The sequence below is a fragment of the Brachypodium distachyon genome, chromosome 3, assembly GCF_000005505.3.
Source record: "Brachypodium distachyon strain Bd21 chromosome 3, Brachypodium_distachyon_v3.0, whole genome shotgun sequence".
NCBI classification, from domain to species: domain Eukaryota; kingdom Viridiplantae; phylum Streptophyta; class Magnoliopsida; order Poales; family Poaceae; genus Brachypodium; species Brachypodium distachyon.
The window spans coordinates 3,120,925-3,134,282 of NC_016133.3; the positions used below are offsets into that span (position 1 = coordinate 3,120,925).

Below are 13,358 nucleotides of genomic sequence, written 5' to 3' on the forward strand. Positions count from 1 at the left end.
CAAACTTCACTGAATTTGATGAAAAAACGATAAACTGCCATATATGGTGGGAAATGACACACTCCAGGCAATAGTACAACTAGTTTGACACCTATCATTTAGGTCTAGAATTCTGAAATTTTATTTTGAAATTCATAAACGAACTTGTTTGGTTGGCACAGAACTGGATACGGGAATTCAATCTGAAATTTCATGGGATCCCACTATAACCAATCACAATTCATCTTTAAAAGTCATCATTTCTCTGAAACTGTCTCTCGCTCTAAAAATTCATGTGGTAGATAAACATGATTTTTGAATCCGAAATTTGGAATCAACCAAATAAAATCCTTTCAAAAATTGGATTTCATTTTGAACTGGTAGAGTATGTTGTTAAGCATTTCTGCACGCTCATGGCGCGGGCCGGGTAATGCCATCGGAATAAAAAAACTCTGCTCGGAAAAGAATCTCAAAGGCCTATGTTAGTTTTCACGGTTCAACCATTTTTGCTCTAGGATTTGGCTGAGCATTTGCGATCTCCGAATTCAACAAATGTTTTTGTTTCGTTTTTGTTTCATCTTTTACCAACTTCACTCAATTTTCAATATCGAATGGACCCATACCACAATCATTGAGTAAACACACTAAAGTTGATGTTATGTGATTGCCCATAACATATCCACGCATATAGACATTTTATTGTTCCTTCTAGTTCACTTCGAGCCAACCTTCTCTGTACCATACTTCACTGGCCAGTACGTCTGGCCCTTGATCCCATCCAAACCCGGCCAGTGAGTGAGCTTGTGGTGTGTATCGTGCAAGGTCATGGAGCGACAGGAAGTGATCGAAAAAAAAAAAGCACCGTACATTCCGCCATCTCGGCCGCTCTATTTTAGGCGAATTTTGGTCAAGTTCCTAGTTCGAACTCCCCGCCCATGCAAATGCAGTTCCTGGGGGCTAGCATGTGCACAATGCACACCTAAATACACAACTAAAAATACCATCTACTCCTTCTGATTCTAAATTTGAGTTAGACTAAATATGAATGTATTTATTTTTTAAAAATGTTTTTAAATAATGTTTAGATACATGTAATATTACGACGACAATTTAAATGACCATGCAACACACGAACTGGGATTCTGATCGATCGGTGCAATCCGGCCTGACAGATTTCTCAGAATTCTAGTGATTCATTCCAGCCTTCCCGCTTCCAGCCCATGCCGTCGAGAAGATCATGTCATGTGCACAGTGCGCCCCTAAACATTAATGTGATTCTGATTTTTTTTTCAGCGGCCCGAATTTGATTACAGTCATGCCGTCCAGAAGATCATGCCAACAAATTATCGCAGTACGTGCAGGTGCGCGGCCTGAATTTGGTTACTATATCCTTCTTAAAAAAAACACAACAGTGATCCAAAGTCAAAGTCAAGAGTCACGAAGTCAGAGAACCCCTCCGCGATTTCAAGTACCGCTCTGCTAGCACATTGCTCCCGTCAAACCGCTAGTGGTCCTAATCTTTCAGCCAGTACTTGACCGTTGCTCTGTTCGTGGGTGCTTTGGATGTAGGAGCCGGTTAGGGGAACTCCGGCACGCTGCCCAAGCGAACCCTTTTTATGGTCGTTTTGATCCGTTTGGCTCGCGGGCCGTACACAAATTCGCGCACTGTCTGTTTAGGTAGCGGTGTGCGTCCAACGGGACAACCATTTTTATTATATAGTTCATAATTTACATAATTAAACTGGAAATTTCAGACTAAACATAGATTAAAATTAAACATAAACTTAAAATACTACCGCTACGAGGTCATCTAATCGGAATCCGAATCCAAGTCGATGACCTCGTGCTCCGGAGACTCCGGAGTCCACGCCTCCATGCCGTCGTCCGACCATGGAGACCAGTCCTCCTCAGGCTCCGGTGGAGCTTGCGTCAGCGGCGGCGGTGCTGCAGCTCCTTCTTGCGGGAGTTGGGAGAGATAGAGCGCTGCCCCAAGGTCGGGCCCGCGCCCGAATTTCTCCCGATCGGACTCCTGGATAGCCGCCGCCATCATTGCCCGCTCATCCTCGACGGAACGCGGTGCCAGCACCACCTCCTCGTCGGGCTCCTCCTTGACGACGATGGCGCCAGCTAGAGGCGGTGGGGGCACGCCATGGCGGGCCTGGACGGCGGCGAAGAGGAGCGACGACGCAGGTCATGCTCCGTCTAGCACCACGGTCCCAGTACGGCGAGTCCTCCGTGAAGTCTGGGTCGTCGCGGAGGTCGTCGGAGCTCGGAGCGGCGGCAGCAATCTCGACCTGGCGCGCGCGGCCGCTCGCCGAGACCGGTGGCATAGGAACCCGCTTGGGGTTCAACTGCCACCCGTGCGGGAGGTGGATGTCGGACCATGGCAGCGGAATGTCGTGGTCCCAGTAGTGCGCCGCCGTGCGCACGTCCACGTACGTGCGCCCCTCCCGGCTCCTCCTCGCCGGTGTGAGGCGGAAGGGCGTCACGGGACGACGGGTGCGCACGCCGGAGGAGGACCCAGCCTCATGGTCGTTCCTCTCCGGCAGAAACATCCTCTTGGGAGCCATTTGCGGTGGTCGGTGGTCGCAACGAGTTAGGGTTTTGACTCGGGTGCGAAGTGGGTGGGGTGGGGAATGGGGACGGGCTGGTCCCCATTTAATATGACGCGGCATGGACTGATCGGTCACCGCCATGTGGGGACGGGGAGACGAAAAGCTTTGACCGAGGCGGATGCGCGGACCGAGCGGCGCTCCGTTTCTCGGTCCGTGGGGACGCAAGTCCGAAGCAGATTGGTCCGAAAAGCAGACGCGGGCGCAAATGCGTCGTCCCGCTGGACCGCCCCAGCCCAAATGGGTCGCACCGCTGGAGTTGGCATTAGCTTCGGGGCTTTTGGGCAACTCCAACGGGGCGACGCAAATGGGCCTCCGCGGTCCGTTCGGGCCGAAATGGACAAAACGCGAACCCAGCGGGGCAACCCATTTTAGCTGGCGTCAGGATTTTGGTTCGTCGCGACCCATTTCCATCCCAAATTTGGGTTGGAAATGGGTTGGGATGGAGAACACATTTGCGCTGCAATTATCCTCCTTTTGCACATTTTTCCTCCCGTGGCCCGCATGTTTGTGACCAGTAAAGTAGATCAAATGGGTGGCCTCGTTGGGAGCACTAGCAGACCCAAATGGACAAAATCCTTTGGGATGTCCGGACCGCGACCCATACAGACCAAAACGAGCACAAAACATACAAAAAATGGTTCTCCCCGCTGGAGTTGCCCACTCTAGCCACGCGACCCAAACGGACCACTTAGGTCGCGGGGCCGGACACAAATCCGGGCTACTAACTCTAGCGTCGTGACCCATTTTCAAAAAAAAAAAACTAGCCGAAGATAGACATTTCATATATATAGTAGGGGCAAAGTTCGTACATATATAGTTTAAAAGACTACTACATAATATTAAAACTATTACATAAAATAATAAAACAAAGATCATCAACTCAGAGTCCGACTCCAAGTCAATGATCTCTAGCTCCTCCTCCTCCGTGGTCCAGACCTCCAGGTCGTCCTCCGGCTCCGCGTCCATGAGACTAGTCGGCCTCCTCCTCCTCCTTGACCTGCGGCGGCGGCGGCGGAGGCGGAGGCGCGCAACCCTCGTCGGTGAGGGTGGAGATGTAGAGCGCGACGCCGAGTCTAGACCACTGGCCCAATTCGACCCCGTCGCTCTCCCGTAGGGCAGCCTCGAGCATGGCCTCCTCCTCCTCCTCGATGCATGGCACAGGCACCACCGACTCCTCCTCTTGCTGCTTCACAACCGCCATTGCATGCGGTGGTGGAGGCGGCGTTCCTCACCGGGACCCCTGCGAAGAAACCCTGGCGGCAAAGGTCGTGGTCCGCCGTGAACCATGCGTCCCAATAGGGGACTCCTCCGCGAATTCGGGGTCGTCGCGGAGGTCGTCGAGGAGGTGCTGGCGGCGGCGGCGGATCTCCATCCAGCGAGCTCGCCCGGTCGCTGGGACGGGGGGCACCGGAACCCGTTCGGGGCCCAGGTGCCACCCGTGGGGCAAGTGCACGTCGGACCATGGCACCGGGATGCCGTGCTCCCAAAAATAGTTCGCCAAGCGGACGTCGATGTACTGCCGACGCACCCGGCGGGCCGGCGGCGTGATGCAGAATGGCGCCGGAGGAGGAGGAGGAAGGGAACGGGGAGGAGGAGGAAGCGCACGGGGGCGTTGGTTGCGGGCTCCGGAGGGCGAGCCCGTCTCGTGGTCATGGCGCCTCGCCAGCGGCCATTCTCTCTTAGGCCCCATCGCTTGGGGCTCAAGCTCGGCGGTGGTCGACGGTTGCTAGGGTTTGAGAGGAGGCGAGTGGGTGTAGGGATGGGGACACGTAGCTGGTCCCCATTTAATATGACCGGGGACACGTGTTCTTTCGGACGCTGCCACGTGGGGACGGGAAGGCGAAAAGGTTTGGCGGAGCGGACGCGTGGACCGAACCGACCATATGAACGAAGTGCGCTGCCAATCTTCTCGAGTTGATCCCTCTCTTTCTCCGATAACAATCATACGCCGTTCGCATGAGCTGTGAGGAGGACGGCGAGATGCCGGCGGCAGTGGCGGAGGTGCTGGAGAACGACGACCTTCTCTGCGAGATCCTCCTCCGCCTCGCCCCGGACCCTTCCTCCCTCCCGCGGGCCTCCCTCGTCTGCCACCGCTGGCGCCGCCTCGTCTCCGACTACGACTCCTCCGTACACGGCGGCGCCGGCTTCCTCCGCCGTTTCCGCCGCCGCCATCTCCATCGCAACAACCCTCTCCCCCTCATCGGCTTCCTCGAGCAGCGCCTAGACCAGCACCTCCACCTCGTGCCCACCCTGGACCCGCCCGACCGGGTCCCGCCGGGACGCTTCTACCTCCGCCATGACGACCGCGACCCTTTCCGCCTCGTCGCGTGCCGCCACGGCCTCCTCCTCCTCTTCTACACCTCGCGGAACAAGCTGGACACGATCCTCGTCTGGGACCCCATCTCCGACGACCGCCGCTACCTCGATTCCCCCCAGGGGCTCTCCGAAGCTACCATGGCCCCCTTCCACGGCGCCGTGGTCCGCACCGCCGCTGGAGCAGATCCAAAGCCCGACCAATATTCCCAATCCCAATTCCAGTTCCAGGTGGTCCTCGTAGCCACCGACGCCACCGACTACGACCAACCGGACACGCACGCGTTCGCCTGCGTCTACTCGTCGGAGACCGGCGAATGGGGGGACGTGATCTCGACGCCGGTCCCGCCCGACGATATAAGCCGCCACATCTGCATGGTTTATCCGGCCAAGCCCGCCGTGCTGGCCGGCGGTTCCCTCTTCTGGCTGCTCATGGGGGGCGAAGCCACGGGGCTGCTCGAGTTCGATCTGGGCACGCACCGCCTGGCCGTGTCGCCGGTGCCGGTGGACATGTACATGTTCGACCACGGAGGGACCGACTCCACGCTTCTCCGGGCAGAGGACGGTAGGCTTGGTTTCCTCTTTCTGTCAGGCTTCACCGCCCAATTCTGGAACAGGAGGATCGATTCTGGCCGTGGCGGCGGTGGTGGCGCTTCGTCGTCGTCGTCGTGGGTGCTGGGAAGAACTGCTGAGCTGGACAAGATACTTCCCCTGAATTCGGCGCCCAAGGGGCTGATCCTCATGGTGCTGGGTGTTGCTGAGGACAGCAATTTGGCCTTTTTGCTCACGCCTCTCGGTGTCTTCATGGTACACCTTGAGTCGTTTCAGGTGTTGAGACAGGTTGAGACGAACGTCATCACTTGCTATTTTCCGTTCGAAAGCGTCTATACTCCAGGTAATTAATTAATTAATTAATCACATGTTATTTAGTTAATTGCACAAGGCTGTAGCGAGACCAAGTTATTTTTCGATTGTTGTCTGATGGTTCGCATCCTTTCGTGTTAAGAGCTACGGAGTAACAGTTTTTAGCACCGCTCCGCTCTATCAGTTATTTCTTTTGCTGCTTGGTGACTTCTTCAACATATAGTGATGATGCTATGCAAAAGCATCATCACCATTTCAGTTATTTCTCTTGCGTTGCTTGTGCGGTGTCATTTTATCCAATGACTATGGTTTGGAAAAGCAGGGCCTAATAGTGGTATCTTGTTTAATTTATGTTCTGTACCCTGGCGTTGGGCTACAATTGTTCGGTATCTCAGCTATTACACTTGGAAGCTTAAGGCTAATTGTATATCTGTCACTCACTACCGTTACTTATCTCTGTTGATCTTGCTAATAACCTTAAATCTGTAATACCCACTTGGTTTTGAAATTTACAATAATTGTTACCTTTTGTTACTTGTAGTGCAGTCCTGCTGCATGCGCCAAGTCCATTTTTACCAGGGCACTTAGCCACTTAATAAATGGAGTTATTTTTATTTTAGTGAGCTAGCTTAAGAATAGTCCCAGATAACCTCTCTCTTTTTAGATAAAAAATAACTTCTCTCTTCTGACCTGCTAATAGTTTGGACGTGCATATTCAGATGTTCTTCATTTGTACGGAGTATGATATTAATGGACTGTTTTGGGGAATATTCAACAATATTTGACAGTGGGCGTGGGTTTGTTTATCTGTTTTAGTGTAGAGTTGTTTTTCTCAAGTTACAGCTCTGAGTTTATCTAAGTATTTCTCGGTGACACCTCCTCATTATCTTTGACTTTTCATTCAAATGTGACTCGTTTTTTGACTTATGCTTGTAGAAACATCCATTGGTGGTGGACGTGAAAGAGCTGAACTTTTGCTCGATTCATAAGATGATTGCCCGGTTAGAATTGCTATGTGATCTACTGGTTAGGCAGGTAAGCTTATCTTCTGACCATGCAGGTTGCAGTATCTGAACTGTTCTTAAAAAATGTATTGCTTTCCCTTTTGCCACAATTTCTCAAGTACCAAACTGTAATAGAGTACTATAGGATTTTCTCTATGACCCTTTGCTCAGTCTTGGATATTTTTGAGTAGGCTGGACTTGTTTACTGTTTGAGACATACAAAAACTTTGAGGTTAACTTCAACGGATTTTCCCCTAATGTGGAGTACAAATTTGTTTGACCGATTACATTGTTTGCTCTGCAGGTATCTAGAATTCCGGTGGCTGAGATGCAGGATTGGCTTATTGGGGTGTGTATCCCATCCAAACACGGCCAGGTGTGTATCGTGCAAGGTCATGGAGCGATAGGAAGTGATCGAAAGAAAAAGCACCCGTACATTCCGCCATGTCGGCCGCTCGATTTTAGCATCTCATGTAACTATGCTGTTGTGGTCATTGACGTGCTCTTGTGGGGTGAAATTGAATTTTGGTCAAGTTGCTAGTTCGAACTCTCCGCCGCTGCAAATGCAGTTCTTGGTGGCAAGCATCATGTGCACACCTAAATACACAGCCAAGATAAATGATAAATACTAGTACCATCTTACCATCTACAACAACATCGTCCGAATTCCGAAATGACCATGCAACAGATCGGCTAACAGATTTCTCTGAATCCTAGTGTGTGTATTTTAGCGATAATTTTTTAAGCGTCCTGAATATAGTTAATTCGATCACAAACCAACCAGAAGAGAAGATCATGCCAACAAATTATCTTCAGTTCGTGCAGGTGCGCGGCAGAAAGATCCTACATTCGCGGGCTAAGCTCCCTCCTCCCTCGCGCTGTCTCTGCTTCCATTCCTACCCAATAGCTCAATCGATCTCTTCTCTTCTCCCCGGGGAAGAAATGCGTGCACCTGCGCGTTGATCGATCGACTTTTGATCAAGTCTTCCCGCGCTCCCGATCGATGCCGCGACGAGATGGTTTTCTTTCTTATTTTGCCCAGCGATCCTTTTAAATTTGATGCTTCCATGGTGGCATGCCGGCCATGAATGAATCCGTGAGACAAGGATAAGATAGGAATTAGTATCGACCGCATCGCGTCGCGGCGGCGGCCCGGCCATGTCGGTGGTGTCGACGTCGGCTCTGAGCTCGCTGGAGGCGGTGGTGAGCTCTCTGATTGGAAGGTCGGGAGGAGGAGACGAGACGCAAACAAAGGACGACAACGATGTCAGCGACGACGCCGTCGATTCCCCACCGCCGCCGCCGCCGTTGCCCGTGCGGCCGAACGCACGAGGCCGGCTCCCGTCGCTGCCGAGGGTCGCCGGAGCCGCCGCGGCGCCATGGACTCCGCTGTCATCACCCTCACCTCACAAGGTGCGGCCAACAATTAACTTTTGATTCATTTCAGGAGCTGATCAATCGCAAGAGGTCAACAATGTCTTGTTGCCAATGGCGGTATGCAGGAGGGCGCCGCGGAGGTCTCGGCAGCAGTCATGGCGGGGCTCGAGAGGAAGGCGGCGGAGGCGGAGGCGCGGCTGCGGCGGAAAGAGGAGGAGAACACCGCGCTCCGGCAGCAGATCGAGAGCTACCACATCCGGTGGCTGCAGCACGAGATCAGGATCAAGTCCCTCGAGGAAGCGTTCCACGAGCAACTCGCGTCTCTGCAGGTCAGGACTCCCATCCCATCCATCTCGATCTCGACACATCATATGTAATCCTGGGCGATTATCAAACTGATGCGAGCAGATCGATCTCGCGTGCACGCAGATGGTCCGGGACGCCGCCGCGCGGAGGGCCCGAGACCGGGAGTCGTCGCTGCCGCCTCCGCCGCCGTGCTACCGCCATGGCCGGGTCTCCGGCGAGCTTCACAGGAAGACGTCCGAGGATGTGGCAGCGAGGCGGCGTGGCGCGGCGGGCCGACTCGGCGAGGAGTTCCGGCGGGGGAGCCAGGCGCTCGAGAGCGGCGCGGCAGCACTGGAGAAACCTACCAGACCGCCCTGGCAACCCGGCGTCCCGAACGCCGACGCCATGGGTGACCTGAAGAAGCTCGGGACGCAGTTCCGCGCGTGGAAGAAGGAGTACAAGGCGAGGCTGCGCAAGGCCAAGGCCGAGATCGACAGGAACAGGAGGCGCCGGAGCACCTGCTGGATCTAACCATGAGTTGGGCTTGGGCTACGCTTTGCATCATCTTTCGAATCCGGCCCATGATCTCAGGTTCTCAGTTTTTATAGGCAGTGGTGTAGCGGAATCAGGAACTTTTCAAAATGGCTCGGGCAAACCGGAATCAAAGTGGCTAATGCCATTTTATCCCGCGATCTCAACAATGTTGTAAAGTACTTATTGTTGTTGGACGGATGAAGTTTTTGGCCCCGAAAGTTAGAATTTCGAGACAAGAATACCTCAAAGATACTTCCGATGGAAATATGCCCGTATTTCCTATAGATTGTTCATGTCAAGCTATTATGCGTCTTTCGTGTCTTTAGAATTCGACCATACGAAAGACTAAATGATGTTCGTGTTACCTCAATTGTTTACGCTTGTCACCCTTTTTGGACCTGCTAGGGACAAAACGTCATCACCTCAAGATGGATCCATGGGATGACAAAGAGAGCCAAGGAAGAAATGAAGGAGGTTTATCCCCAATCAACACCTTGAAAAAGTGAAAACATGGAGAATTAGGTCCTTGACACTCTTAAGCTATGGAATCAAGGAGTAGGTTTTTTTTATGCCAAATTGATGTCAATTCATTTATCTGTCGACAACTATTAAGGTGAAAACTCAAAGACTCGGTAAAGAACACACTTCTATCTGAAATATCAACTATATACCAAAAGATTACAAATACGGCTCCCAAATGCCAAATTACTAACAAGGCCAAATAGCAATATAGCATGTGTCCCGCAACACACGTGCGAGGCCACGCATAATCGAGGCAAGAGTGTCAACGCTACGCCTCTCCACCACAAAGAAGCACAAGGAATCGGATCCGCCAAGACAGTCACAACACAGAGATTAGATTTTCTGGTCGACACTCTTGCAACAAGCTTTAGCACAAAATGTTGTTGTTGGTTTGATTGCTCTGCTAGAAACTACGCAACCTACAACATAGTCATTGTTCTCTTTTCAAATGTGTTTGAAGTCTTACAACGCAAACATGTGGTTCTTGAGTTCAGGAAAGATGTGGTGGTATTTAGTCATGAATGTAATGGCAGAGCTTAAACAAAATGGGGGCCAACAAAAATTGGATCTAGAACGAATCCGATGAAAATGAAATGAAAAGAAAAAAACGAGCTAAATGAAAGTAGGAAAAATTGTCGGTCATAGAAATCTGCAGACATAATTGTCTCAAAAAATCATATGTAGTATACACATAAATACTTTGACGTCTAAAGCATTTAAGGACAACGTTGAATAGGAGGAGAGGGGCAGTTTAGGTCTGGCCTTCATCATTTCCCAAAGAAAAACAGGCAAGCAAATTTACATAGGAAAAGAGAAATATTCAAGCTTCTTCAGACCAAAACACACTAGTGGCTTTAATCATATCATGGTCGAAACATATGCAATATTTTCAAACCTGTACTGGACTCTCTTGCTACATATGGCTCCTCATATCCTCCTTTTCAGAGCCATCATGTTGTGTGCATTGTTGTTGATAGTTTGCCTTACACAACCTCGTTCTATCATTCAGACGGATTGAGACCCTAGACACGTGGGTTCGAGCCCCCAGTGTCAGCGACCCCCATGACTCGTAACGTACGACACGGTGCCCGCACTCATCCTTCTAGCTTACATGCGGTCGCTCTTGTCATCATTGTTGTCCTACACGACTACACATAATTCAATATTCCGTAGTTACTGTTCATAGCTTTACCGCCTTTTGTTCGGTTGTAAGTTACATACAAAATTCGTGATGAGGCATATGAGACCAAGCAGTACAAAGTGCGCCACTTCCATTAGGTATATATGATAAGTTACAAGTGTCTTCTTTAGATTAGCACAATGGATTGTTGGTTACCCAATTGCAATTTATATCCATGAAGATTAGGTTAGTCAAAAAGTTAAAATGGAGATTGACACATTCATGTCAAACGAAAGGCAAGAACAAAATTTTCAAATTCGGGACCTTTTAGGTTAATATCTAATGCCCCTTCTCCATGTAGGGAGAACTGGACGACGACGATCATTATTTTTGTGTTTGATAATGGCTATATCAAGACGATATCATAACTTGGTAAAAACGGTTCTTTATTTACTGCTACTTAATTTGCATGTACGTACCTGCGTTCGTCCGTCAAACTCGAGAAAATTACGAACAATGCCACGACGTCCGCGACTCTCTTCCGGTCTCCCGTCCCGCCGTTCCCCGACCCCGAAGAAAGAAAATACCCCGATCCAAACCCCTCCTCCTCACCGAGCCGCCGCCGCCGTCCCTCGTGGTCTCGTGGAGGCTCGGCCTCCTCTCCCCCTCCGCCGCATCTTGCCCCGTCCGGGGAGCCGTCGCCGCCGCCCATCGTGGTCTCGTGGAGTTGCTCAATCCCGCGATTACCTCACCCCCACGCCCAAAACAACGCAGCCAGATCCAATCCCCTCCCGTCTCCCTTCCCCCGCTCGCCATCTCTGCCTTTGGCGCCGCCCTTCCCCCGCACGGACGGAGAGGCCATCTCCGCTATTCGCCACCTCTGCATCCGATGCGGCCATTCTCCCACCTTCGCCACCCTTTCCCCGCACGGGTAAGCCCTACGACCACTGTCGCCGTTCCCCATCTCCGCCGTCGCGCCCTGCCTCTGTCGAGATGATCTACCCAACTGTAGACAATTTTGAACAATAAATTTGGATTGTGCCAAAGTTTGGGGTGAATTAGGTGTAACAACATCCAGCAAGCAGTCAACAACACCGGGCAAGCAGTCATATCTTAATTTCTTTAATCTTGTTCTACTTTGTGATTAGAATAGCCTGGAAATTCACAAAGCAGGGGGAGGGGTGCTATTGTGTCTCAGTAAGTAATCACTTCTTGTTCTACTTTGTAATTTGTATGAAGGCACAGCTTCTGACCTGTAAACTCTGTTGTGAAGAAAGAACATTTGTCCTATGTGCGTCCAGGAAGGCTTCCAAATCAAGGTACTAATTTAATTAGTAGAACTGATATGGGTTATGGAATATCATACCTATCTGTGTGTCAGTTTTTCATTTTTCCATGGTGGAATTGGAAGGGCTAAAAGTTAGGTAAGAACATTTTTCATTGTACAATCGTACCTATCTGCAGTAGCTAATTTCAGTTCCATGAGAATTGGAAGAGCTAAAAGAAGGGTAGGAACTGAGAATCTTGCATCTACATGTTGTACTCTTACCCTGGTTCCAATATATAATAGCAGTAAAAAAGTGCTGGACAACAAGGTAAATAAGCGATTTCTTTCCTTCCGCTTTACTGCTTTAAAAGTAGCTGATTTGTCTTGCTTTACTGCTTTCCGCAGTTATTTTTTTTCCTTATCTAACACTGAAGTCCAGAACTGATATGGGTTTTCACTGAAGTCCATTGTTGTCTCTCCTGTACAGATAGAACAAAGTTACGGATCCTCTACTTTTGCTCAGTCTCCGATCAGACCTGAGTTAACTAATGGAGAAATAGCTGCTTTGTAAGAAATTTTCTGGCTTTGCCTTACCTATTCCTTACTTTACGTAAAGGTCAAGAAAATCATTTTATAGTTCTTAATTGTTTCTGTAGTACTTCTTTTTGTTGAGTTATATTGCCATGATAAAGTGCAGAAATTTTATTCCTTACATCCCGACATTCTAATTATATGCTAGGTTAAATGCCAACATGCATTTGCTTGTTTCCTTTTATGATGATGCAGCAAAATAAGGAATCAACAAATGATTTTTCTGTATTACATTCAGTTGCTCTTTGCATGATTCTTTTGGCATGAATGTTGACTGGGAGATGAAAAATATACTTCATTCAGATTGAGACGACATACATGTTTCTCCAACGGTGCTATGTTTTGTGCCAGTATTGGTGACGACAAACATGTTTCTCCTACTGATTGACACCATGTAAGCACTTATCTAATATTTCCATCATGTTTTCTGCTTTTGTATTCGGAAAATTATATTACCTCATTTTCAGAGCACTCAAGCTAAAACCACCTGCTATGGTTTTGTTCTTGTGCTGTTCAGTAAGCACAAGGATTTAAACAAAGACATATATGTTGCATTTGCTCAATTAATGAGTAGAAAAGGTACCCAGTCCAAGCTGAAGATCCATTTGTAGGGAGCCCTTGATTATCGGTTCTTATTCCACTAGAGAGACGCCATCTTGCTTCTCTAACTCTTTTTGCGATTAAATTATGTACAAGGTTGCATAGTCCAGACTGCCATTATAACACCCATGTACGTATAAGAAGTGATTCTAGAGAGAAATGTCTATTATAAATGTTTTTAAGTTTAATTTGCTAAACAATCTGAATAATATGATGCATCATTGTTTCTGTCCGTAGACCTATCATCTACAAATATTTCATGTGTTGTAGGTATATGCCATTGGCAG

At 49.7% G+C, this 13,358-nt stretch overlaps 2 protein-coding genes across 3 annotated transcripts; both read left to right on the forward strand.

The window, feature by feature from the left end:
• The first annotated feature begins 4,500 nt into the window (after positions 1–4,500).
• Positions 4,501–7,377, forward strand: LOC100836962. Its single transcript, XM_010235536.3, has 3 exons — positions 4,501–5,802; positions 6,708–6,806; positions 7,080–7,377. The coding sequence occupies exons 1-2, from the start codon at positions 4,551–4,553 to the stop codon at positions 6,758–6,760; spliced, it is 1,305 nt and encodes a 434-aa protein (XP_010233838.1). The 5' UTR covers positions 4,501–4,550; the 3' UTR covers positions 6,761–6,806; positions 7,080–7,377.
• Positions 7,378–7,509: 132 nt separating this feature from the next.
• LOC104583940 (myosin-1) lies at positions 7,510–9,226 on the forward strand. Of its 2 annotated transcripts, none has more exons than XM_014900721.2 (3): positions 7,510–8,188; positions 8,278–8,481; positions 8,561–9,226. In XM_014900721.2, the coding sequence occupies exons 1-3, from the start codon at positions 7,934–7,936 to the stop codon at positions 8,966–8,968; spliced, it is 867 nt and encodes a 288-aa protein (XP_014756207.1). In that variant the 5' UTR covers positions 7,510–7,933; the 3' UTR covers positions 8,969–9,226. The 2 variants fall into 2 exon arrangements, with proteins under 2 accessions (XP_014756207.1, XP_014756208.1); XM_014900722.2 differs by having other exon boundaries at positions 8,582–9,226.
• Positions 9,227–13,358: the final 4,132 nt, after the last annotated feature.